The sequence below is a fragment of the Perognathus longimembris genome, chromosome 2 (assembly GCF_023159225.1).
Source record: "Perognathus longimembris pacificus isolate PPM17 chromosome 2, ASM2315922v1, whole genome shotgun sequence".
Lineage (NCBI taxonomy): Eukaryota > Metazoa > Chordata > Mammalia > Rodentia > Heteromyidae > Perognathus > Perognathus longimembris.
Genome location: NC_063162.1, coordinates 120,603,659 through 120,629,790, shown reverse-complemented (window position 1 = coordinate 120,629,790; position 26,132 = coordinate 120,603,659). Strand labels below are relative to the sequence as shown.

The window sequence follows — 26,132 nt, the reverse complement described above, 5'->3', positions numbered from 1 at the left end:
TTTGAACACAGTAATTTATTTTATGCAGTTTTTAAATCCATCATTAAAAATTTTTTAAAAGGCACTTTAAAAAAACATTTAGAAATAACATTTTTCTAACTTTAATGGTGATCACTTAAAATAAGCAACTCACCAGACATTTAAAAATCATTCACAACACTATTACTTTAAATAATTTTTAAATTCCAAAACACAAACATTCACTGTATAGTACAATACACTGCTTAGCAGTAAGATTAGTTTCCCTCTAATGACATACTTCCTGTAGATTATAAATTTGTAGGGTCCTGCAAAATGATTCTAATTTATAATCTGGAAACAAGAGGTAAGAAAATTGAAACAGAGCACACCTCAACTCTAAAACTAGTTTTAGAGTTGGTTTCTTTGAAGAGAATTTGGAGAAACTCTTAATTCACTTGTGCTAAAATTTCTCTATCAACTCTGATAATAAACACAAATCACTGTTAAATCAATAGAAAATACCACAGGTTGTCACCCAAGATTTACTGTACATGTTTCTAATATGTAAATGGAGAAACAAAGCCAAATGAGTTTGGTTTTTGTTTTCAAGAGGAAGCTGAGTGGTGAGGACCCAAATAACTATTTCCTTTAGTAACTGTAGACATAGATTAGTTGAAAATTGTAGTTTCTTAAGTAGGGCAAGAATCCCTAGCAGACATTATTCTTAAGACTTTTAATCCCCTAGGGAAACCTAAATTTAGTAATATAAAATTGTCAGCAAGTGATACAAATTCTAATAACTAAAAACAGCCAAATTAACCTTAAAAAGACAGCATTAAGAGTAGTTAGAAAACATTAGTTATAAGAAATAAAAGCAGTAAGTACAAAGCAACAGACATTGTCAAAGACAGAATAAAGATCTAATGATCTGGAAATTTAAGTGAAGAATAATGGCTTAGCGATGATGTGGTCAAACAAGTGAGGGAGTCTCTCAAGTACAGTAGGGCCTCAATCTGGTAATATAGATTGGTAGGTTCAAGGAAGTGAAACCAACACTCAAGAATCAATTATGAAAATAACAAGCAAACAAATGTAAAGCTCAAGTCCAATTACCATGTTAAAAACATGATATAATTGGTCAATGATTTATTTTCTAATTTTACTAGAGTAACAAAACACCTGAAATGTAAGGTATTTGAAAAGAGATGTATTTATGGACTCATTAGAACATGTAAATATACTGTTACTAGAGAACATAAGACATTAAGATTTCTGTTTTAGGATCATATTGAAATCGTTTTTCCAAATGACAGAGATCTTAATCTAAAAGAAATAATTATCACTGTGAGGTCTTTCTTAATTTGCTCGATGAAATATTTGATTTTTTTTGCTTTATTAGATCTTATAGAACAAATGATGCTTCAAAGTGATAGATTTGAATTGATAGTATGAATTGGCAAAACATATTCTGCCATACTGTAAAACAGCATTTTGTTAAGTTATAAAATTTGACATTTGGGGTGAGACCTACATTATTAAAGAATGAATTTATTAATAATTAATAAACCCTTCTTGACAGATGTGAAATTTCTAATCTTGGAAAATTACAGATTTCACAGATATTAGCTAGAAAGTCTGAAGAATTTTTGCAAAAATAAATGACCCATTGACAAATTAATAGTTTGACCCTAGACTACTGATTTTAAAACATGTTTTAAGTCTTTAAATTTACCTCTCATCATGGGACAGTAATCTTGAGCATGTTCCAAAGACTATTTGCACCAGAACCATGTAGGTAGTTGGACAGTGGTTCTTGAACTAAGATGAATAAACCTCATACACAGGGCCTGTTTAAATATACCTCTGCCTTGGAGTTTCAGATCGGGTACGTCTGGGTAGAGAGCTGAAGAGGAGTTCCGTTTCCAATATGTTCCCAGGTTATGCTCCTTGAAGGCAGAGGCTCATAGGCTACATTAAGCCCACAAAATCATTTTATACATGAAGAGGGATACATATATGATTTTTCACTGGCTTCCCTCAGCCTATCTGCCTGGATTGATAAAATTTGTATGGCCTATGAATAAATGTTATAATACCCAACTGGCCCTTGAGAGAAAAAGGTTCCCTACCCCTTGTTGTGTCTGGCAAGAGTGCATCTTCCTGGACCCATGCTAAATCAGAACTTCTGGGCTTGGAAATCTTAAGACCTTCATTTAAACACGCCCCCAGGAAAGAATATGAGAACCACAATTTAACACTCACTATGACAATTTGACTGATTACCCTATTACTGGCTAATAGGATCAGATGCCATATGTCATATGTTTAAAAAGAAAAACAGTGCTGAATGACTAACTCCAAAGCTGACATAATACAAATGAATACACAGGCTTTGAGTACAAATTCTAGTCATGTTACTTTCTAGTTCTGTAACAGTGGAAAAGCTACTTTATATCTCTAAGCCTCAGTTTCTTCATTATGGGAATAATACTTAATTTGTGAGGATTAAATACTGTACACAGAATAAGCACAGTCCCTGGTATAAATAGGCACTGGATGAATACTAGCTATTGTAAGAAATGTAAAAAATACGTCCTTTAGTATCTAATCTGATAATTTCATTCATTTATATCAAATACTTACATTCTTCTGGGCCAATATTCAAAAGGCCTTATAGATAGTCTCTTATGTAATCCTCATAAAATTCCTGTGAGGTAGGCAGTATTATTATCCCTAATTTACAAATGGGGAAATTGAGGCAGAGAGACCTTAAGTAAATTGTTCCAGATTACAAACTGGTAAGTGAATTTAAAAACTAGGCTGTTTGACTCCAGAGCCCAGGATTCATCACTGCATTTATTTCCTATTAAGCAAATGTTCTGTTTTTTAGGGACGTTATTTTATAAGCCATTCATGCTTCTAGTTAAGAAGGGTATCATATATGGAACACAGATAAATCCATGCTAAACCATAGTAAAAAGTTGCTCATAGAAAAGAATGGATACATTGAAATTATGGCAGATGACATTATCATGAAAACAACAAAGAACAATTTTAATAGGTAAATTGGTGTTTTCACTATATGGACAGAGGGAACCATAATTAGCCATTGAAATGAGCATCCTCAAAAATACACTATCCAAAGAAGTCAAGGCTTTTGATATGTTTTGGCACAACAAATGTAAGTTATTTATCCAAGCATGGAATCAATCGTATACCAAGTACGTAAAATTATCATAAGAAATGCAAACTATATGCTGCATTTAAAATAATCATATAGAAAAATCTGTAAAACATTCTGATAAATATTGTTAGACACTCAGTATTGCTGAAGACAACAAAAGTTAAATATTTTTCCCTACCCACTAGAAACTCTTTAAACAGAAAATAACTAAAACTAGAATATTTGTAAATATATGTTTGACAGCAGACTTGAATAAGTTGTCTTTTTTGTTAGAATTATCATTGGCAAGGCAATTACCCCAAATAGTAAGTCAGCATCAAATTCCAGGTTATTATTCATAAATTAAGCATTTACTTTTTTAAAGTAACATTTTAATAACATTTGGAAAATAACATTTTCTAGTGGTTTTAATCAACTCTGGTCAAAATCTACATTTGAAATATTTTGCCAGCATAACAGCCACCTCAGACCTAAAACTCAATTTTAAAATAAGTTATGAAAGGCACAAACAAGTTCTCATTCATCAGCAGAAAGAGAATGAAAGGAATAACAATTATGTAGTTGGATAGAGGTTTAAATAATCAATTAACAATGTCACTTAGTAATTCCTGAGAGTGGCAATGACAGAAGAAAAGCATGCCAAAATAGCATTAAATTTACTATTTATTAAGTACCCATAATTAACAATGGGTAAAGCTGAAAAACAAAGTATTTGAAAATGCATGTTTATAGAATGCTATTATAGCTTTGAGTAAATAAATACTAGTAGTGGAGAATGATATTTAAGAGTGGTTAACAGTGAAAAAAGAGACAACAGGAACTTGGTAAAAGGATTAATGAGAACCAAGTATATATCAGGTCCCATGAGAACTTCAAAATGTGTTATTATTAATGCACTGTAGAAAAGTGCTATTCTTACTCTATCTACCTTCTTCTTGAAGAAATACTGCCAATTACAAATAACCACAGAAAAAATTTAATTAGGTAAGTGTGTGTGTGGCCCATTCATTTATATCACATTGCAAATGAACTTATAAATAATATTGAGTAGCAATATTTCCTTCTAAAAATTTCTTTAAGGCAGATCTGTTTAGCATTGGGTATTACTACCATGATGCAGTGCAGGTATAGCAAATTTAGCTGTTTTAGTTTCTCAGTGACAATAATACACATGGTTGGGAATAGGCAAAAAAATCTCTTTTCTGGTCTATCTGTTACCATTTTAGAAACACAAGTTTTTTTCACATATATATTTATATATTACTGTATCAAAACACATTTTAACAGACTTCACAGCTCACTTAAAGCTTCAGTTTGCAGTCATTCATTTGAAAGATTTCTAAATGGAATGTTCAGTTAGAAGAATGATTTCCTCAGTGGGATTTCAGGGTTTTATGTCAGAAATGCAGCAAAGTCCTTCTTCAGTGCAATGCTAGACCATTTTACCTGGATTCATTGTTTATTTTTTTTAACGGTTTCCTAATTTTACTTTCGGATCTTAATTCTTGTTTAATTGACTTATTTCCTTTAGAATATTCTCAGGTAAGGCAGGTTGATATCTATATAAATAACCATATGGACGAAGATGATAAACGAGGTATTCTAATTCATACATAGTTGTGGAATCAACATAGTGAAAAGAAACTGCAAGATCGGAACAGCAACCAGGACCCTAAAAAGTAGTAGGAAAAGGCACTGTTAGCAAACAGCACGTTAACATTCAATATATACATACTGATAAAGGACACAATAACTTTAATAAGAGAACTGCAGCATTAAAGTTGGAGAAGTATATCAGATACCTGCTTTATCAGACCTGTGGAAGAGACCAACAGTAAAGTTCCTAATTACTTAAAAACCAAGCATGAAATTGCCAAAATATTTCTAACAGAAATGTATTCTCCTACACACACCTGTATTTTAGAAGACAGACTTGAGACTTCTTCGAATGACGCATCTATACAAAGAATGAGATTCTATTTGTCCAACTTTTTGCTTTCTCTGCATAATTTTCTTACTATAGTCTTATGGTTGGCTCAGTCTCAAAAAGAAACCCTTAGAGCATTCAATGATTATATAGTTTTGCCCATTACCTACTTACAACCTAATATTTTATCTATCAGCCTAAACAGTACAAAGAGAGAAAGCTCTTTAATTTGAATTTAAATTCTGGTTACCAGTATTTAACTTTGGGAAACTTACTAAAGATGTAAATTTTCAATTTTTCCATGTTTTTATTTAAAGGAGACATTGGTAAGTACAAGGTATCATATTATTCTGAAGTGTCTGCACATCGAAAATAATTTATCAAACTATGTACTTTGGATACAAGTCACAGAAATACATGATAAGGTATAAAACTAGAGCTAAGATTAAATATCTACTGAGTGACAGGTGTATTACATTGTAATTATGACTAAATGGCACAGGTAGATATTTACTGAAAATCTATTGCTGATGCCCCTGTTCTCATTCTGCCACTCTCTGTAAAATATAAAGACGGAGAATTCTAGTTATTGCATTAAAGCAACAGACACATATTAGCCAGTTTGTTTTATTAACTTAATAAAAGCCAGACCCAAGTATATTTATACAGTAATGAAATTTCTAAACTTACCTCTATAGCAGGATAATAGTTGTAATTCCAGTACCAAAAAGTTCTGGGTAGAAAACCTTTGATTAAGTGGTGCTCTGGTACAAAGGGATGAAAAGTTTCTTTTCCAGTGGTATCTCTGGAATCTCCAGCTTCTACGTTTATAATTTCCATGCATTTTCCCAGTGCTAAGTCTTCGATTGAGGAACTGTGTGTACATTTCTCTGTTTTAAATGCATCAACAAATCTCTTCAAGGCTTCTTTGCTTAGTACATACCCAGCTCCTCCACTCATGTAACCTTGCTTCACATAGGGCTTAAATCTTCTTCCAAAATAAATGGGTTGTTCAGGGTCATGTTTTGAAAGAAGCCATCTTAAGTTGTCTAGTATTACATATGTATCATCATCAGCTTTCATAAACCAATCAGCATCTTCTAAATAATGGTCATGAACATACTGAAAAGCTTTAATTGTTTTCCAGTACAGCTGATCTCTGCCTTCTTTGGTTTTTAATCCCACAGTAGGGAAGTCTTTATTTTCTTCTGAACTCATAAATAACACTTTATTACATCGCTGGGCCCATGTGGCTTTGACGTGTTTGGCCTTTTTCTCTAGATTTTGAGGGCCTGTCATAACCCAACAAAGAATTTTAACTTTCTGATAGAGGTTTTCAGCGATGTCTGTGTTTTCATCTATCAAACAAGTAAAAGTTATATTTACACAGATGTAAAACCGAAATAAATTATATTAAGAGAACATTTGTTTAAACTATTTCAAAGACTCTCCTCTACCTTTCTATGAGTGATTTAGATTAAATAAAAACCCAATCTACTATATAACTAATATTCTGATTTATTAGTTTCATGCCAATTTTGTCTAGAAGATAGCTGAAATTATGTCCAACTATGATTCACTGAATAAAAGTATCAGGATCAAAAAAAATTAAAGTATCAGGATCAGATTGGAAGTTTGTTAGAAATGCTAATTTCAGTCACACCTTCAGAATTAACAAATCTCCTACTGATTCATATGCACTTTAAATACAGTCTCTGCTTGCCACTTTATGTTATAAAGCTTCAATTTTTTTAAGCAAAATATTCACAGGAATTTATCACTGTTGTGAATGAGCTCCTAAACTGCAAAAAACCCAAAACAAATGCTTTGATAAAGTGCAGTTCATTTTTGAAACTCAATAGAGTCAACTTCTATGAATTTAGTTTTTTAAAATTTGTTTTTTGTTTTTTGCCAGTCCGGGGACTTGAACTCAGGGCCTGAGCACTGTCCCTGGCTTCTTTTTGCACAAGGCTAGCACTCTACCACTTGAGCCACAGTGCCACTTTTGGCTTTTTCTATACATGTGGTGCTGAGGAATTGAACCCAGGGCTTCATGTATACAAGGCGAGCACTTTCCCACTAGGCCACATTCCCAGCAGAGAATCAATTTCTATGAATTTCTTAAGTAACATGTGGTAGCCTTGAAGGCTGTAATGATTAAACCAGTTCAAATAGAGGAATTAATGAAAGCCTGAGGCTATATCTGGTAGAATCAGTTCCAAACACAAATCTAGCAGCCACAAACAAGACAATTCACAAAGATGGAATTTCCAAGTTTGTCCAACATAGTCTTGTCTAAACTAGAAGTTTACAAAGAACTAAGGCACTATGTCAGAGTATAAAGCAGCATACTTCTTACTTCATTACGGAAGGATTTTTACAAAACTAAACAAAACTCCACTTATCAAAGAAGCTAGGGACTTAAAGTGACTTGCATCCTAGTGTGAGCTTCTCATCTGGATGCACACAATTCATGGGGTATCAGGCAAGGACCAAGTTATGAGTGACAATCGGGCTGGAAGAGCCCAATCACATGATTCTGACTAGTGCTTTCCAAACTATCTGTGGTTAAGGAGACATTTTTCTGATTGTTATGAGAAAGATGAATTACAAAAATATAAGCTGGGGGCTGGGGATATAGCCTAGAGCAAGAAGAAGCCAGGGACAGTGCTCAGGCCCTGAGTCCAAGACCCAGGACTGGCCAAAAAAAAAAAATATATATATATATACACACACACATATATATATATATAAGCTGGAAAATATATAAACTTCAGTCCTTATTTATTTTTAGATTCACACAAAAGAATTTGGCCAAATTAATTTCCCAGACATTATCCTCAATTTTAATACTTTTTTAATTTTTTTGGTGATAGTATTAGACTCCAGGCCTTGCACTTGCTTGCTCATGGCTGGTGTTTTGAATTATGCATCTAAACCTAGTAACTTTTTGCTTGCTAACTGGAGATGGAGCCGCATGCATTTTTCTGCCTGGGCTGGCTTCAAATTGCAATCCTCCAGATACTAGGTGTTCAAACAGCTGGCACAGGCATAAGCCACTGGCTTTAATACTTTAGATGCAGACCAGCCAAAGTCTGCACATCACACTTTGAGTACAAATACTGTAGGATATTTTCTAAGAAAGCATACCCTTAGAGTTAAATAGTGAGTTAAAGCTTCAGTGATTAGGAAAATTAACAATAGTCATAACTTACCAGTTAACTGAGACTGAATAGAAGGTTGGATGGGATATCAAGATATTACAATTTAATTAACAAGAATTCACAATCCAGAAGGACAAAATGCCAACAAAATCCCTCCATTTTCAGTCAGAAGCATACTTTGCTTATATACCTAAAAAGTCAATCTCTTAGACATTCAGACACATCCAACCTGGATGCATTGATAAAATCCTACAGGTCTAACTTAAATAAGACAGCTTTCTCCCAATTGCTGGGATCTGATAGATATTTCCACTTTCTAAATTGCTAATTTACTAGCTACTTTGTACCAGCTATGTGCTAAACCAAGATAGAAAAACATGAACAGAATTTATTTCCTGCCTCAGAATTCAGTTTCACAGAGGAGCTGTACACACACACAAACAAGTAATTGCTACATAGTAGGAGATGCCATAATAGAAGTAGGTACAAAGGATTCAGTGTGTTGAGGGAAATTAAAGTAGAGCTGGTAAATTCTGCAGAACAGTGACATAAGGACTTGAAAAAAATAGAGAAGGGAAAGATACTAAGAAAAAAGTGAGATTCATGGAAAAAACATAGCTCTTCATATGAGCAGAAGACAAGACACAAGGAAGTTTAGTTGAGTGCAAGAACACATGTAAGTAAAAGCCAGAATCAGGGGAATGTACTGAGTATACTGAGAGGAAAAGATCAGAAAAAATGGTAAAGAAATAGAATTATTAGAATTCAATGACAAGTGGAAATGATTCAAATGTGTAGGAAACTATGTATCACATTTTCATAGTTCTGACTTAGGCGGATGGTAACTATAACATAAAATAAGGAATATACTGGGGAAGAACAAGTTTTGGGGATGGGAATAGGAAGAAAAATAACAATTCAATACACATGTTAAATCTGAGGCACTCAAACAGACTTTAAGTATAATGTACTTCTTGTGGGCCACATAAACAATAATGATCAAATATATGTGCCTGCAATAAGGCCAGCATAGCCTAATCACCAGTAAATATGACTCCAATTAATCATCCAACATGGAGCTATGCTACAGAACAGTACATAGCAACCAAACTGCTCTATAGTAAGTATGGAGTACTACTCAAAGTTGAATCACTGTTACAGAAACATTCATGAAACAGTAACTATGTGTAGCAGTTTGTGTCAGCTTGATAGTTGATGAGTAAGAAATAATTTACTATTGGAAAGGTAAGAGAAACAACTAAATGCAGCACACCATGCATCTTCAAATTCTGACTATTTTCAAGCTATTTGTACTCTCTTTAGAAAAGTCAGAATTTGTTTGCACTGTGCTAATAATGTCTTCTTCTAGTAGGCTACATAACATGGTAAGGGAAATTAAAATTACAAGGTTGATATCAACCTAAATGACAAAACCTTGGAGAAATGTTAAGAAATCTAAATGAGAAAATCTCGGAACAAAGTAACATTTGAGGGGATCTACAACAAGATTCAACTTCTATGACTAAGAAGAAGTCAGGAGAACATAAAGTCATCATAACACATTAGTACTTTTTAAAACTTTATGACACTCAAAAGGAAAAGAGGTTATATTATCTACTGATAAAAATACAAATTGAGATTTTTCTATGTATATGACATGCATGTGTGTATATACATTTATATATACAGAGAGAGAGAAGTAGAGAGATTTTCAAAAGCCACAGATAATATAACAAAACCATAACAAAAAAAATGGACCTTAAGAAAAAATTTCCAAACATTACGCCTTTCTCTCTTTTGTGTTTTTTGAACCATCTTACTTAAAACTAAATTTAAAATTTAGAATACATGTGTATAGATGTAGACAGTGAAAAAAATTCATATAATGAACTTTTCCAACACTCTTTCAGTGTATGTACTGATCTTGGGGCTTGACCTCAGGGCCTGGGCAATGTCCTTGAGCTTTTTTGCTCAAGTTTAGCACTCTATTATTTGAGCCACCGCACCAGTTGTGGCTTTCTTGGTAGTTAACTGGAGGTAAGAGGCTCACAGACTTTGCTGCTGGCTTGGAGCCATGGTCCTCAGAGCTCAGCCTCCTAAGTAGCATGTTTACAGGTATGGGCCGCCACTTTCCAGCTCCAATAACACTTTAATAACACAAATCATACCTTTATGTTGGCTAGAATCTGCATTGAAGTTCATTTGACCTTCTAGATGATTCTGTCCAGTATCATCTGAATGTCTAGCGTGAGGATCATTATGAAGAATATTAGGTTGAGTGTCATCCCGTTCACCCAACAAAATACTAAATAACTGAGAACATAAAAAAAATCCTATTGCTGATCCACAGAGGAAGGTTAAAAAATTCAGCCAAGATTTAGAGGCCATTTCCTGAAAGTGTATGTCTGAAAGAGAGAAAAAAGAAGGGGGATATATTAGCAGGATGTTTCAAAATTATAAAGCACTATGCACAACAAAAAGTCTGAGGTTTAGCTATCATGGAAAGTTAATTCCTTCTGTATTTAACTTCTGCTTGTCTATGACTTTACCACTACATTTTTGGCTCTAATAACATATTATGTACAATTTAGTAAAACACTGAATAATAGTAAAATAATCAATGTTGGTGTGATAAATATTAATGTTTGTACAGAGAATTTCATATTCTTCCCACAAGAATGCTTTGTGAATTAAGCCTACTGGTTGGTCATGGTATTTTTCTTTTTGTCAACATTGACTACTGCAATCTAAGTGTTCTCTTATGTCCCAGTCACCATTTATTCTGTTCAACCTACAAGTTAGCAAACTTCTATAAAGATCAGAAATAAAATAAAGATGTTCTTTCTAAAAACACTCTTTAGAAATGTAAGTCATTTAACATGTGGAGAGGCTAAAAAGTTAGCACAGTGTGGGGATCCAAATAGGCTTGTCACCTGATTTGTAAATAAAGATTTGAACATAGTTCTGTCCATTTGCTTTGACTATAGTTATGTTTCCATACCATATCAAAGCTGAATATTTGCAACATGAGTTCTATGTCTACAAAACCTTAACTTGGAGCTGATTTTAAAAGTTTGTAGGCCACCACAGTAATACCCTATTTTCACTGCAGTGACGAATGTAGCCTCCTCTTGCTCACCGTTTTTCACTATGAACTCCTTAGACTGCAAGATCTTGAATGGCATCTTTCTATCATTAAGATTAAGTAGGCTGCTCAAAAAAAAAAAAAAGCCCATTGCCAAATATATAGGTCCTTTAGAACAGCTGGTTAATAATTACTACATGGTAAAATTACAAATTTCTATAAATTCCTAATAAGAGTGGTATTAATGTTTAGTTTCCAATTCTCTGAAATAACTTAAACATAGTTTGCTAGGCTTCTACCATATGTCAAGTAGTGTGCATGTCATTTCATTTTCCATTCTTGCTTTGGAAACACAAATTTTCAAAAACTGACAGGTAACTCACACAGGTTGACATAATTAATAGCAACAAATCTGAACTGAGATCTGCCTGCTTAAGAAAAGCCAGATCCTTTTCCATTGTATTTCTCAAACTCTTCACACAATCACTATTAATGAGAGGACAATGGGCATTAATAATAAAGGTAAAGTCTGGGAGATAAGCCTTCAAATCACAACTCCTCTAAAATATTTTGTAAAAAATACATAAATCAATACTTGCCATGATCAAAATAAAACAATTTCACACCATTTTATTTCCAGAATGCTCACTAGATTTTCAGACCAACTCAAAAATACAATCAGAAAAACTGAACAAAGTATAAAATCTGTGTTTGAAAACCTTGGTAAAATACCAAGTGAATGAAACTTAGACTTAGATCTGAAAGAAAGAGAAGTCAAGAGAGGTGCATCATATATCTGGAATAGTTCTACTCAGAATAATTATAGTTGTCCCCAGGTATCAGTTGGGAAACTGGTTTCAGGATTCTCTGGCAACACTAAAATCCACAGATGTTTAAGTCTATTATGTAAAGTAGTAAAATACCTGTATGTAACCTATTATGATCTCCCATGTTTTATCTCTAGATTACTAAATATAAGGTAACTACTATATAGTTATGTCACATTGCTTAGAGAATGACAAAGTCTTCATATGTTCAGTAAGTATGCAGTTCCTCCCCCGCCCCCAGTATTTTAAATTCACAGTAGCCTGAATCTATGGATGTGAAAACCACAAATAAGAGGACAGAAGGTAACTATCAAATGGACTAAGCATATAAAACACAAATCAGCATAGCAGAAATAAAACTTTTTGTAAAAGAAGCAATATTTTTAAAAAAGATGAGGGTTATCTTGGAAGAAATATTTCAATTTTTTAAAAGGTAAGTTTACACTACTTTAACCATTCTAAAAATTACATGCCAGAATTAAACAATTTTTTCTGTATAAATTTGACATAAATGTTATACCATCAAAGATTACAGCACAACTATTAGTGGTTATCTTAAGTTGGGTCTCCTAGGAGCAAACTGGAAGATGAGACATGTGGGTAAAAGTGATTTCTTTGGAAGTGTGAAAAATTTTAAATCACAAAGCTAACGGTAGAAGGAGGTATCCCAAATATTAGGGTAAGAGAATATGAAGGACTTGGCTCCAGTCACAGCTACTTCCAAATAACTTTGGAACCTGTGCAACTTGCTATATCTGCAGCTCAGTGGGCTTAGAGCTTCTACTTCCCTTACTGTGGACTCATAAAATCATACAGAAAGCCAAAAGGGTTCTCTTATCTCTTGTCTCAAGAATTTCTTTATTCCTGTTTCCTCTTCCTTCCCTTTCTAAGAACTGATTTGTGTATATTCTTTAAATTACACAATCTCTTTCTTACATAACTGCTTGCTGCTCTGTCTCCACTCAATTCCTGACAAACAACTAATATGTAATCCCTCTTCCCCACTGGGGTTTTTGCCTTTAAACCTTGTTGGCAATTTGTAAGCTCTCAGAGCACATTTCAGTCTGCTTGAAGTCAGTGTCTCCTGAGTTGCAACTAACATAAGCCCAAATAAATTCTTTGTTTCTTAATCAATTGGTGCCCTAGTTTTTCTTAAGGTCGACAAAACTATTCCTCGAAAAAACCTGTGGGGAAATAACACAAGAAGGAAGGAAGCTAAGCAAAGTACACTAGCAAGCAAGGTCCCATGGAGGGCAATTTTAGCTCAATCCCTCAGGGTGGCTCAGGAGACAAAAGTAGGTTACACCTCAGAGTGTACTTATACCATCAGTCACCCAAAGAACATAGTCCTAATCTAAACCCATTGTCCATTTTAGGAGTTTGGACAAATGTACAAATTTGTCCCTGTCATATATCAGAGTATTTTCTTTTTGCCACCCTAAAAAGCCTAAAGTACAGATGTTTCTCAACATAAACCCATTGTAAGAATATTGGATTTTGACGCGAAACAAAGGCTAAAAATACCTAACCACTGCAATAGCGATACTTACAAAACCAATTGGTATAAACCAACTCTAAAACTAATGGGGAGAGGGGAGGACTGGAGAGGGAGGAGATGGGGGAAAATGAGGGAGGAGGTAACAAATTGGATAAGAAATGTACTTCCCTTACATATGAAACTGTAACCTTTCTGTATTTCACTTTGACAATAAGGAAGAAGAAACGAATATTGGATTTTGAAATGTTAATATAGCTAACATATGGAATACCATAGTCATGCAATATAGCACACTGTGGAGTGTTTGATATTTATCCTGGCAATTATGTACTGACTGGGAGCTGTTCCAGTTCTGCATTGTGAGCAACCTACCCATATATCACTAGGCCAGGAAAAGGTCAAAATTCACAATTCAAAGAATGGTTTATGCTGAAATGCTGAATGCGTACTGCGTTCACAATATGGTAAGGAAAAGAAAATTGTAAACTGAACAACTAAGCCAAAGACCATTTATATATATTTACCGCTAATAGTGATGATAAACCTATTTACTACCTATTAACACAATATTTATAGAAAATAATTATATATTTCTAAAAGAGAAGGGGGGAAGAGAGAAGCAGTGCTTTAAGTTTTTGTAAGCATCATACTTAGTAGAAAACAGCTGGATCTGAAATATTTTATCTCCTACACCGAATTGTTACAATATCACATAAATCTTGCCTCTTAGATTTGCTGATTATACTTTTCACAAGAGTTGTGAAATAAACACCAACTTGAAATGACAGCGTATAATCAGTACATCTTATTCATTCCCTCACCATCAAGTCTATCTCTATATTTCTATTTTAACACACTCTGTGATGACACTTTTTCCCTCCATTCCTAATTCATTCTTCTCTGAGCCAATAACTTTATAGAGCTTTCACATAACAGTCTTGTTTAAAAGTTTTAGAATAATGCAGTCCCTGTCCCCTTATTTGTGGGAAATGTGCTAAAAGACCAAATGCATACTGATACTGGATAGCACTTAATCCTATACACAATAGCTTTTTTATACATACATCTATGATAAGTTCAATTTATGAATTAGGCACAGAAGAATTAACAATGAAAGAGAACAATTAAAATGACATACTAAAAAGTATTTGAATATAGCTTGTCTCAAAGTAACTTATTGTAAAATTGATTTTACTAACCTTAGGTTATACTTTTTCTTTCCTTATTAAACTGATAAACTTCATCTTCTCATTTACAGGAATTTTTAATTTTATGGCTTATTTTGGAATATCCAAATTACCCGCAAGATCACTTTGAGGTTATTGCTAAGTTAAAAATAAGGTAACCTGAAAACTCAGTATCCCCTAAACAACGTAACAACAAAACCAAAACACAGCAAATAGCAGAAAAAGAGAGAATATTATTTACATTATATTAAAACATCTGGTTTTCACCAAATAATATGAAAGCATACAAAGAAAATAATCACCAATTTTTTTTTACATTTTTTTTTTTTCTGGCCAGTCCTGGGGCTTGACTCAGGGCCTGAGCACTGTCCCTGGCTTCCTTTTGCTCAAGGCTAGCACTCTGCTACTTGAGTCACAGTGCAACTTCTGGCCGTTTTCTGTATATGTGGTGATGGGGAACTGAACCCAAGGCTTCATGTATAAGAGGCGAGCACTCTTGCCACTAGGCCATATCCCCAGCAAAATTGCCAATTATTTTAAAGCCTTTGGAAAAGAGAAAAAAATCTATAGAAAAAAAAACATAAAAAGGACATTATATATCTAAAAGAATAATTTTTAAAAATGAATTCTGTTAAAAAGAACCCAAGCCAAATTTGGACAGTCAGAAAAAAATAATTCAAATCTGAAGAGAGAACAAATGAATCTGAGGAATAGAAAGAAAAAAGACAGATCAACCTCATTATAAAAGACCCACTTACACATGATGGACATAGTCCCCAAAAAAGGGGAGAAAGTCTGAAGAAACAATAGCTGAAAAATCTCCAAAGTCAGTGAAACATATCAATATTAACATCCAAGAAACCCAACAAAATGCAGGTATGGTAAATTCAAAGACTGACATGAAGATACATCCTAACCAAACTGCAGAAAGCCAAAGAGCTAGTCTGGAAAGCAACAAGAAAGATGTGACTTACCACATATACCAGTGATCATCATTAACATGTCCCATTGGAAATTTTGGAGGATTAGAATGTAATACTTTGATATTCTTTTTTTTTTTTTTTTTTTTTTTTTTGGCCAGTCCTGGGCCTTGGACTCAGGGCCTGAGCACTGTCCCTGGCTTCTTCCCGCTCAAGGCTAGCACTCTGCCACTTGAGCCACAGCGCCGCTTCTGGCCGTTTTCTGTATATGTGGTGCTGGGGAATCGAACCTAGGGCCTCGTGTATCCGAGGCAGGCACTCTTGCCACTAGGCTATATCCCCAGCCCTTGATATTCTTAGTGTAGTAAAACAAACAAAAAAATTGTCAACCAAGAATCTCATATTAAAAATTTTTTTCCTTCAAAAGTGAAAGAGAAATTAAGATATTCTCAAGTGAAAAAAACCCAAAAACGCTGAGAGAGTTCATTACCACTGGATTGGCTCTTTTTTTTTTGGCCATTCCTGGGGCTTGGACTCAAGGCCTGAGCACTGCCCTGGCTTCCTTTTGCTCAAGGCTAGCACTCTACTACTTGAACCACAGCGCCACTTCTGGCCATTTTTTTCTATATATGTGGTGCTGGGGAATTGAACCCAGGGCTTCATGTATACGAGGCCAGCACTCTTGCCATTAGGCCATATCACCAGCCCTGGACTGGCTTTTTAAGAAACACAAACTCCTCTTCAAACTCTACTACAGAGTTATACTAATTAAAGCAGTTTGGTATTGGCACAGAAACAGACCTGAAGACCAAGGGAACAGAAGACCCAGAAATATATCCACAGTAATTTGCAATAAGGAAACAAAAAACATGGGCTGGAACAAATGATCCAGGAAAAACTGTAATTGGATCTTTATTATCACCTTGCACCAGCATCAACTCAAAATGGATCAAAGATCAATGGAAGGCCTAAAACCATGCAACTATTACAGAAAGTAGTTGGAAAAACATTAGGACTCCTTGGCATAGGAGAGAACTTTCTGACTAAAGATCCAGAAGCACAGCAAATCAAAGGAAGACTTGATAAATGAGACTACATCAACCTAAAAAGTTTCTGCATGGCAAACAGCATAGCCAACAAGCCAAAAACACAGCTTACAGAATGAGAGAAGATTTTTGTCAGCTACACATGAAACAATGGCCTAATATCCACAATAAACAGAGAAGCTGAAAAATTAAACCCTCAAAGAACCAACAACCCAATTAATAAATGGACTAATGAGCTAAAGAGACTCTTCTCAGAAGTAAAAATGACCAATAGAGACATGTAAAGAAATGTTCATTGTCTCTGGTCATAAAAGAAATGCAAATAAAAAAAATTATCTGGGCACTAGTGACTCATGCCTGTAATCCTAGGTACTGAGGAGGCTGAGATCTGAGGACTGCAGTTCAAAGCCAGCCCAGGCAGGAAAGTCCCTGAGATTCTTACCTCCAATTAACCAACAGAAAAACAGAAATGGTGCTGTGGATCAAAGTGAGAGAGCATTACCTTGAGCAAACCAGCTCAGGGACAGTGTCCACACTCTGAGTTCAAGCCCCAGGACTAACAAACAACAACAACAACAAAACATTGAGATTCTATCTCATCCCAGTTAGAATGACCATTATCAAGAAAACAAATAATAACAGGTGCTGGCCAAAATGTTGCCAAAAGGAAGCCCTAATATACTGTTGGTGGTAATGTAAACTTATTCAACCACTCTGGAAAGCAATATAAAGGTTCCTCAAAAAAATTAAACACCCAATGACCCAGCAATTCTACTCCTGGGCATTTATCTAATAGATTACAAAACCAGGACATAGTAAAGCCACTAGCACAACTATGTTCATTGCATAGTCAAAGCTTAGAATTAACCTAGATGCCCCTCAATGGACAAATGGATCAAGAAAATGTGGTATATCTACACAAAAGAATTTTACTCATCTATTAGAAAGAATGATACTGCACCATTTGTGAAGGAATAGAAAGACCAGGAAAAGTTATGTTAAGTGAGGTCAGGTCCAAAGGGAAAAAGGATGATTTTTTTTCCCCCAATATGTAGGCGCTAGTTTTAGCTTATACAGTAAACTTGTATGTTGGGTAGTTCCTAAGTGTAAACAAATGTATTAACTGAAATATGGTAGATTCAAGGGAGAACTCAAATAGTGTAATTTGTTAGAAAAGCAAACTCTGGGCTGGGGATATGGCCTAGTGGCAAGAGTGCTTGCCTCGTATACACGAGGCCCTGGGTTCAATTCCCTAGCACCACACGTACAGAAAATGGCCAGAAGTGGCGCTGTGGCTCAAGTGGCAGATTGCTAGCCTTTAGCAACAAGAAGCCAGGGACAGTGCTCAGGCCCTGAGTCTGAGCCCCAGGACTGGCCAAAAAAAAAAAAAAAAGAAAAGCAAACTCAAAGTTCAAAGAAATAAACATCAGGAAGCCCATACTTGAAAGGGGTAGAGTAAGAATGTTGAAAGGGTATGTGATACTGATCAAGATGAACTGTATTCATAAACTGCTTTGTTAAATGGCAATTCCTTTGTACTTAAATTTTAAAAAGACGTAAGTACATTCAAAGTAAAAATATGGAAAAAGATATTCCATATGACTAGTAGCCAAGAGAATATAAGTGGCTAAAGTAATAACAAGTAAGATACACTTAAAAAAAATGACAAGACAAAATGACAGTGGTTAATAAAAGGATGCTCTGAGGGAAGTAATAATTACAAAAATATATGTATCTTATAACAGATCACTGAAATATATAAAGTGAAAAAGTAAAACAAAAAGAGACACAGGTAGTTCTATTATACTCACCCTCAATAATGAAGAGATCGATGCAGAAGATAAGAAAATAGAGAACTTGGAAGTATACAAAAAGCCAACCAGATCTAATAAATATTGCAACACCTTACCCAACAGAAAACATATTCCTCTTCAGTATACATAGAACATTTCTGAAGACAGGTAATAAAATCTCCAGATTTCCTAAGATAGATGTCAGACAATAAGATGTCTGAAACCACAAGAAGATCATATTAGGAATAAATAAAAGAAGGAAACCAAAAATTACAGAAATTAACCAAAGTATATAAAAAACACAAAGAAACTAAGAAAATACTTGAAGGCCAATGAAAACAAGAATATTAAAACTTGAGACACAGAGAACCAAAAAGAGCATTTAGTTATTAACATTTAAAAAAGATCTTTGAAAAAAAGACATCCAAATTGCATAGAAAGTAAAATTATCTATCTTCATAAATCTATTATCTATCCAGCAGGATACAAAATTAACACAAAAAAGTCAGTTTCATGTTCATATATACGATTTAATATAGTTAAGATTTTAGTACCAACGCCAAATGATCTGCTTAATGCACTATTTAGTAAAATCTCATTATTTTCTATAGAAACAGAAAAATCCATCTTAGAATTTTTAAGGTATCTATAAAGACCCTCAATAAACAAAATGTTATTGAAGACAAAAGAGAGAAATGAAGCTGAGTCATACTTCCTACAAAATTAAGCAGCAAATTGGACTTCAATAAAATTTTAAAATGTGTGCTTTGGAAGATACACTCAACAAAGTTTAGGCAAACCACAGAACGGACAATATTTACAAACTATCTATATGACAAGGGATTACTATTCAAAATAGAGAACTTCTAGAATTCAACAACAAAAAGGATCAACCCAATTCAAACTGAGCATAAACCTTATCTCATATATATATATGTATGTATTTTTTAAAGTATATAAAATGACTCCTAACCATGAATAATCATTAATGGAACATTAAATCTAATGAGATACCACCTGAATACTCATTTAGAATGTCTACTACCAATAATAATCATAATAATTACTATAATAACAAGAATTGGAAGGCATGTGGAAAATTGGAACAGGAACTCTTCTGTATTGCTGCACTGGTGTAATGCTCCTGTGGAAAACAGTATGACAGTTTCTCAAATATTGAAAATAATTAATGTGATCCACCAATCCCACTTCCTGTATTCATAGTTCATGTTCATAATTGCAATATTAAAAATAACTATAAACTATGGAAGCAAACTCACATCTACTGACAGATGGATGAGTTAGCAAATATACAGGGAATGTTAATCAGCCTTAAAAATGTTGACATATGTTACAAAATGTATGAAACTTAAGGGCATGTTTTGAAGACAAAAAAAATCACAATATATGTCCACTCCGTTTCAACTCAAAGCTTCAGAAAAGGGATGGCAACATAATACTTCACATTCATCTTAACTCTGCAGTCCCCAAAGAAAGAACAGACTTTTTTCCTGCTCCTTAGAAAGGTCTATGTATATAAACTCATGGACACAAAGTCTTGCCTGCTTTAAAATGATCAAATATTACTGCAGTTAAATTTTGTTCGCAACAACCCTTCTCCAAAATCCTATAATGCTGATTTCTTCTTCAATAAAATGCTGGTAAGTCCTCTGTTGTAGGAATCCTCCTTTACTGTAGCAAATTAATTAGACTCACTATGTCAGCCTATTGATATGTCCTTGGTGGTCTTTATCAGAGGGACTTTATCAGATTGAAACAGTTTATGCAAAAAACAAGTACATGTGGAAACTTAATACATAATTCATATACCATTTCAAATGAAGGAAAAGATGGCTTACTCAAGAAATGGCATTAAAATAATTAATCGTCTGGTTAAAATAAAAAGCAACCAGCTGGATTCCTTTATGACAATTAACAATTCCAAATGTTTCCAAGATTTCAATATTTAAAAAACTGAAATTAAAACAAAACTAGAAGAAAAACATCTTTTTGCATATATTTATCATGAATTAAAACCTTCCCAGAACTTTGAAGCTATGACTTATAGAAAAACAATGAGTAAAAAGTCTCTGAATACATTGCTAAGGGCAAAATAGTTGGTTCAAAAGAAAGTTTCTTTGTAACATGTTCTTTTTAATGTATGGTATTAAGACAAAATGATCAGCCTAACACAAAACATATCAACAAAATTAAAAAGTTACAGGGAAAAAACCCAACAGTCAAGGATGTCCAAACTTTGCTCATGATTAAAGAAAAGTAAGTTAAATGAATAGATACTATATCAAGCTATCATAGTGGAAAATTTCAAAGTTTATTAACTGGCATATATGCATTCTTTCTTACAACATACATTTTTACTCTTTTGGAAGAGCATTTACAATTACCTTTTAAAATTCTTAACTGAAGTTTATCGTAGGGACATAATCAGGGATGCTTTGAGATGTGCATGACAGTTGGAACATGAGAGTTTGAGAGAATTATTAGACATCCATACAACAGAATGCTCTGCAGTTGTCAAGAACAATGGCTTACACTGGACATCAGTGGCTCACACCATAAACCTAGCTACTCAGGAGGCTGAGATCTGAGGATGGAGGTTTGAAGCCAGCCGGGGTAGGAAAGTCTATGAGACTCCTCTCTAATTAAGCACCAAAAACCTGGAAGTGGAGCTGTGGCTCAAAAATAAGTGGTAAAGTACTAGCCTTGAGCAAAAAAGCTGGATACAGAGCCCAGGCCCTAAATTCAAGTCTAGGAAGAACACAAAAACAAACCCAATGGTCTCTATGTACAATTTTGCTAATACAGTGCTTTTTTAAAAATTAGAGAATGGAAAGAAAAAAACAAACTCAAACAAATGAAGATAAAAGACTAATTATATTAATCTCAACCACTAGTTCTCCCTCAAGATAAATGCTATTCATTATTTAAAACCTTGCCAAAACAAGTAATGCCTATATCAGTACATAGGCATGCTCATCATTTAATTTACATTAAAATTATGCTATGCCCACTAGTCCCTACCTTATCCTTATGTTTTCCTAATGCAACCTTACCCACTTTAACATCTATGCAAAAAATTTATTTTTAATACAAACTAAAAAGTTCTGCATAGCATAGTCTCATTTTTTAAATGTTTGTATATAAGCATGTTCATAGACATATTTATACACAGACATATAAATATACACATATCTTATAAGTCACTTCTGAGAATGTGTATTGGATGACATGAGCAAGAAGAACAAATTTTTACTCTACATTTCAATTTTAATTTTAGCATTTTACCTGACTTTTCTGATAAAAATTGAATAAAGGTAGACTTTATTCTACCTTTAGAATAGTATAATTAGTATTAGTGCTAAAGTGTAATAGAATTCTACTAATAGTAGGATACTAATTCTACTATTAGAACACAGTAGAAAACCAGAGAGGACTAATTTCCCTATATTTGTACAAAAAGATCTCTAGGTCCTTTTCAGACTTTCCCAAGTTTCAGGGTCACATATACAAATGACTTTTACCTGGAACATAGACATTTCAAATTCAACATATCCAAAAGGGAGTCTTTACCTTCCTCCTTTATATCTGCTCTTCTGGCCTTAAGTAAATGGTAATTATCTAAATTACTTATCAATGGGTTTCTATTTCACTCACAGCTGTCCTGAGTGTAGAAACTAGAAAACCAAGGCCTTGTACATAACAAGACGCACACCCAATCCCCAGGAGATATTCTTAATGTTCCCCTTATCCTGATCCCAAATTCAATGACTAAAACTAATAGAAACACTTAACTTGCCTCCCAGGAGGGCAACCTAGTAACTGAAGTAACTAGAGTAGAAGAAAAGAGCTTACTTTCCACTTCAGTTTGTTTTATTCTTGTACTTCCCTATTGCTTCACTTTAGTGTGACATACCTCCTTTTCTTTTACTTACAGCAATAAATAAAGTTCTAACCAACTTTTACCCTACTTCTTTTCTTCTTTAATTTCTTTTTACCAGTAGCCAGAGATTCCTTTAAAACAGAAACTAGATCTTGTCAATAATTTGCTAAAAACTTTAGCTATTTTCCTATTTCATTTAAAAAGCCTAAACCTTAAAATGACCTTCACAGGTCTGCAGTCCTTTTCAACCCATTTCTCATCTTTTTTGGTGGTTTGGGAGGCAAAAAAAGTGAGCAAGGAGCTCATTTTCATTTTACATGATTGATTCTCATGCTGTTTCCCTGTGTTTTAACCAGGGACTCCTTTCACTTCCTCAAAAAAATAAAAATAAATAAATAAATAAGCCAGGATGTTTTAATCTATTACTCATGACTCATTCCCTAACTACTGCAAGTTTTTTTTTTTTTGGGGGGGGGGGGGAGAAATCTTTTATACCATTCCATTCTTACCTGCAGCATTTATCTCATACAGCAGTTATCATCCAGTATTATTCTACTTACTCCTCTTGTTTAGTCTTCTCCATCTTGGTCAGTGGTTCTTGACCCTGAGTCTTCATTTGGATGGCTAGTTAAAACAGCTTCCAAATCAAGAGGGCTGGAGCTGTGTCTGAAAATTTGCATTTTCAAAAAGTTCCAGGTGTGCTATGGACCCAGGGACCACATTTCTTGAAAAAAATAAAAGTTTCAAGGCCACAAAGGGAGAATGCCAGAAAATGCAGAGATTGGATTATAGGGGAAAATCAAGGACTGCCAGTTATACAAGAAGCAAAGCGTCACAGAGCGCATTCTCCTCTAGAAGTTTGAGAACAAGTATCTGCCAACATCTTAAGATATATAGCCTGGAGAATTAAGAAAAGTTTGGGAAATGACCTAATTTGTGGTACTTACTGCAACTTTAGGAAGTTAATACAACAACCAACAATGCAAATGACTAAACCAAGCGGTGTAAAATATCAAACTCTGCCTACTACTCACTTTCTACTAGTGTATATGCTTTCATTGTCAAGTAAGCAGGTTTCCTGTTTCAGAATCTCTCCTTTCCCTCAGTATGTTCCTTCAAATGCAATGCACCTCATACCATAGATGCTAGAGAATCTAGCATCTAGGTTTCTCCTGCCTTCTTGTGGCCACCCCTAGCTAAAGGACCTATTTTATTTCTCCAAGGGATGATTTGTATTTTCACACATTACACACACATTTGGGGCATGAAATATCTTATGTCTCCTGGGATATCTGCTTTAGGTACAAAGTAAAATACTTAAGTACATATTGAAATTTCTAACCAGATTTCAAAATGGAATGTTAACTTCCCATTTTATGGAACAAGTCTTTCATTTCAAAGAATGAACTTAATTACACTGGCAATATAGATAGATAGATATAGATATATCCTCTTCCTTTCTTTTATCTTGGCAACATAATTTTATCTTGGTACATTAGCCTATTCACTCAAATCCCAACAAATCATTTGAAGGTATTACAAAGATTTGTATTTGAAGAGTAACTGAAGTAACTGAAGTACAACATCAAGCTCACAATTTTCCATTGAAAATTTATTTGTAAATGTACTCATAAATACTTCAAGTTCTGAGTTCACTATACAAAGACTACTTTAAATTACTATGGCTTACAAGGTAAGCTATTTTACACAATTTTCACTTCAGCACAAGTCAACATGCAAATAATATATAGTATATGCCTAAGATACACTTTGACATTTACATTGGATACACATTAACTCCTTATATGTACTCCTAAATAAACTGTGATATAATCTAAAAATTTCCTGCTATTTCATATATTCACCAATATAGAATAGTATAATAATAGTGTAACTGAAAAGAAAAACCTTAAATGGGCGGTAATACAAAATATTTTCAATATGCTGACTCCTTAGTAAAAAGATACAGAAAAGTATAAATTCCAAATTTAAAAGACACTTAATAGTTCTCCACTCATACTGCAAAATCATTATCTTTTCCTATGAATTTCAAATGAGTCATGCTTTCCTTACTTAATCACTGTTTTACTTAACATATGGTGCAAAGAATTAACTGTTTGATAACTTACAGCTTCATATTCATGTAAACTGTACACCAATACATACATACATAGTAGAGCTAGTAGAAAATTAAACAAGCGCCAGTTTATTATATAGGATACTTAGAAATACAGTTTTATGTGACTAAAACTCATCTGACATTTATCTGTTAAGCAAGTGGGAAGCTGTCATCCACACACTTTCTAAAAACTCAAGATTCCCACCTCCCAAATTTACACTAGAATTAAAACAATTTGAAATTCCGCATAACATTTTGTTTTTGACATCCAGGTATAGCTATCTATGTCCTACGTCCAACTTTTAGTAAATTAACATATTTCTATCCCTTAGACGTTGCCTAATTACCCAGTCTGATATATTAAAGTTGTAAGTTTAACTTTTCAGTTCATGTGTTATCAGTCTTTGCATATTAAAAGAAAACGCTGATATCCATAGTGAATTTGATTATCTAGATTAGCAATGTAGTTAGCTTTCCCAGAATATGTTTAAATTGCTGGTCTTGTTCTGGAAAACGGGGATTTAAAGAGTAAAAAAAAAAAATCTCCCCCCATTTAATAATCATCTTGTAAGAGTATATAATTTATCTAAATACAGAGTCGTATGGACAACTAGTCAAGCAGCTAGTAATTCCCCCACACTTTGGTTGGGAAGAAAAACAGAAATTCCTTCCCCTTTCCACACATCAAATGCCACAATCGCACACCTGGCCGATTCACTCCGTTGGCAGCAAGGAAACTTAGAATAGAATTAAATCTGCTTACAGACAAACCTGAGGATCCAAATTAGCCCCGAGCAAACCGCAGGTACTGCTGCCAGACACCCGACGGCAGGGCGCTCAGGCGGCGCGGCGGCCCCGCGGCGATCGCCAGGAAAAACCCACACCTGAGCGCCTGGGCCGGCGGGACTCGTCGCGCGCCCAAGCCCCACTCGCGGAGGACCCAGGGGCGGGGCGGTCCCGGGGGCGGGGCGGGGCCGGACCGCTAAGTGGTGGGGTTCGGGCGCCGCGGAGAGGGGGGCGGCGGTGAGAGGCGCGCGCGAGGGCGAAAGGAACGACCCGCCATCCTTAACATGGGGTTCCGTGTCGACCGAAGCGCGGCCGCGACCCCCGGGCCGCGGTGGCGTGCGCGGAAACACCGGCACAGGAAGTCCCAGCGGCGCCCCCGAGTCTGCCGCCGACCCCAGACACCTGTTTGGCTGCGTCCGGCGTCGGTTCCACAACACCCTCCCCCTCCCGCCACCCTCCCCCCCACGAGCCCCGCTCGCTCACACACCCCGGGGGACCCGGGACCCGCAGCAGGAGGGGGCCTCCGCCGGCCGTACCTGCCACAGCCGCGGCGCCCTCTCGCCCCTCCGGAGGGGGCGGAGGGGAGGACAACACGGGCCCGGCGACCTTCGCTCCCGTGGGCAGCCGCAGAAGTAGCTGGTGGCCGCTAGCCGGGGCCGCCCGCGGCCGCCGAGATCATTCACCGGTGGCGGCGCGGCGGCGGCGGCGGCGGCCGAGGCGGGCCCAGCGTGCGC

General features: G+C 35.2%; 1 protein-coding gene and 1 long non-coding RNA gene across 3 annotated transcripts; both read right to left on the bottom strand.

Moving 5' to 3' along the window:
* On the bottom strand, positions 1-23,830 carry LOC125347034. The gene is made up of 3 exons (XR_007210089.1): positions 23,819-23,830; positions 11,028-11,042; positions 1-2,607 (listed from the first exon to the last, which is right to left on the bottom strand). It is a non-coding gene; the product is annotated as an uncharacterized LOC125347034 (long non-coding RNA).
* Positions 1-26,132, bottom strand: C1galt1 (core 1 synthase, glycoprotein-N-acetylgalactosamine 3-beta-galactosyltransferase 1). 2 transcript variants are annotated; one of them, XM_048340069.1, is made up of 4 exons: positions 25,935-26,132; positions 10,405-10,641; positions 5,763-6,364; positions 1-4,817 (listed from the first exon to the last, which is right to left on the bottom strand). In XM_048340069.1, exons 2-4 carry the CDS (start codon positions 10,622-10,624, stop codon positions 4,644-4,646), a joined length of 996 nt encoding a protein of 331 aa, XP_048196026.1. In that variant the 5' UTR covers positions 10,625-10,641; positions 25,935-26,132; the 3' UTR covers positions 1-4,643. The 2 variants fall into 2 exon arrangements, with proteins under 2 accessions (XP_048196026.1, XP_048196025.1); XM_048340068.1 differs by having other exon boundaries at positions 5,763-6,430; positions 25,935-26,127.

Excerpts from the sequence above, each read along its gene's own strand:
- C1galt1 (XM_048340068.1), bottom strand. The coding sequence starts at position 10,624 with ATGGCCTCTAAATCTTGGCTGAATTTTTTAACCTTCCTCTGTGGATCA. Across the intron at positions 6,431-10,404 it reads AGATTCTAGCCAACATAAAG|ATGAAAACACAGACATCGCT; the intron begins GTATGATTTGTG and ends CTTGTTTGATAG. Across the intron at positions 4,818-5,762 it reads ACTATTATCCTGCTATAGAG|GGTCCTGGTTGCTGTTCCGA; the intron begins GTAAGTTTAGAA and ends ACTACTTTTTAG.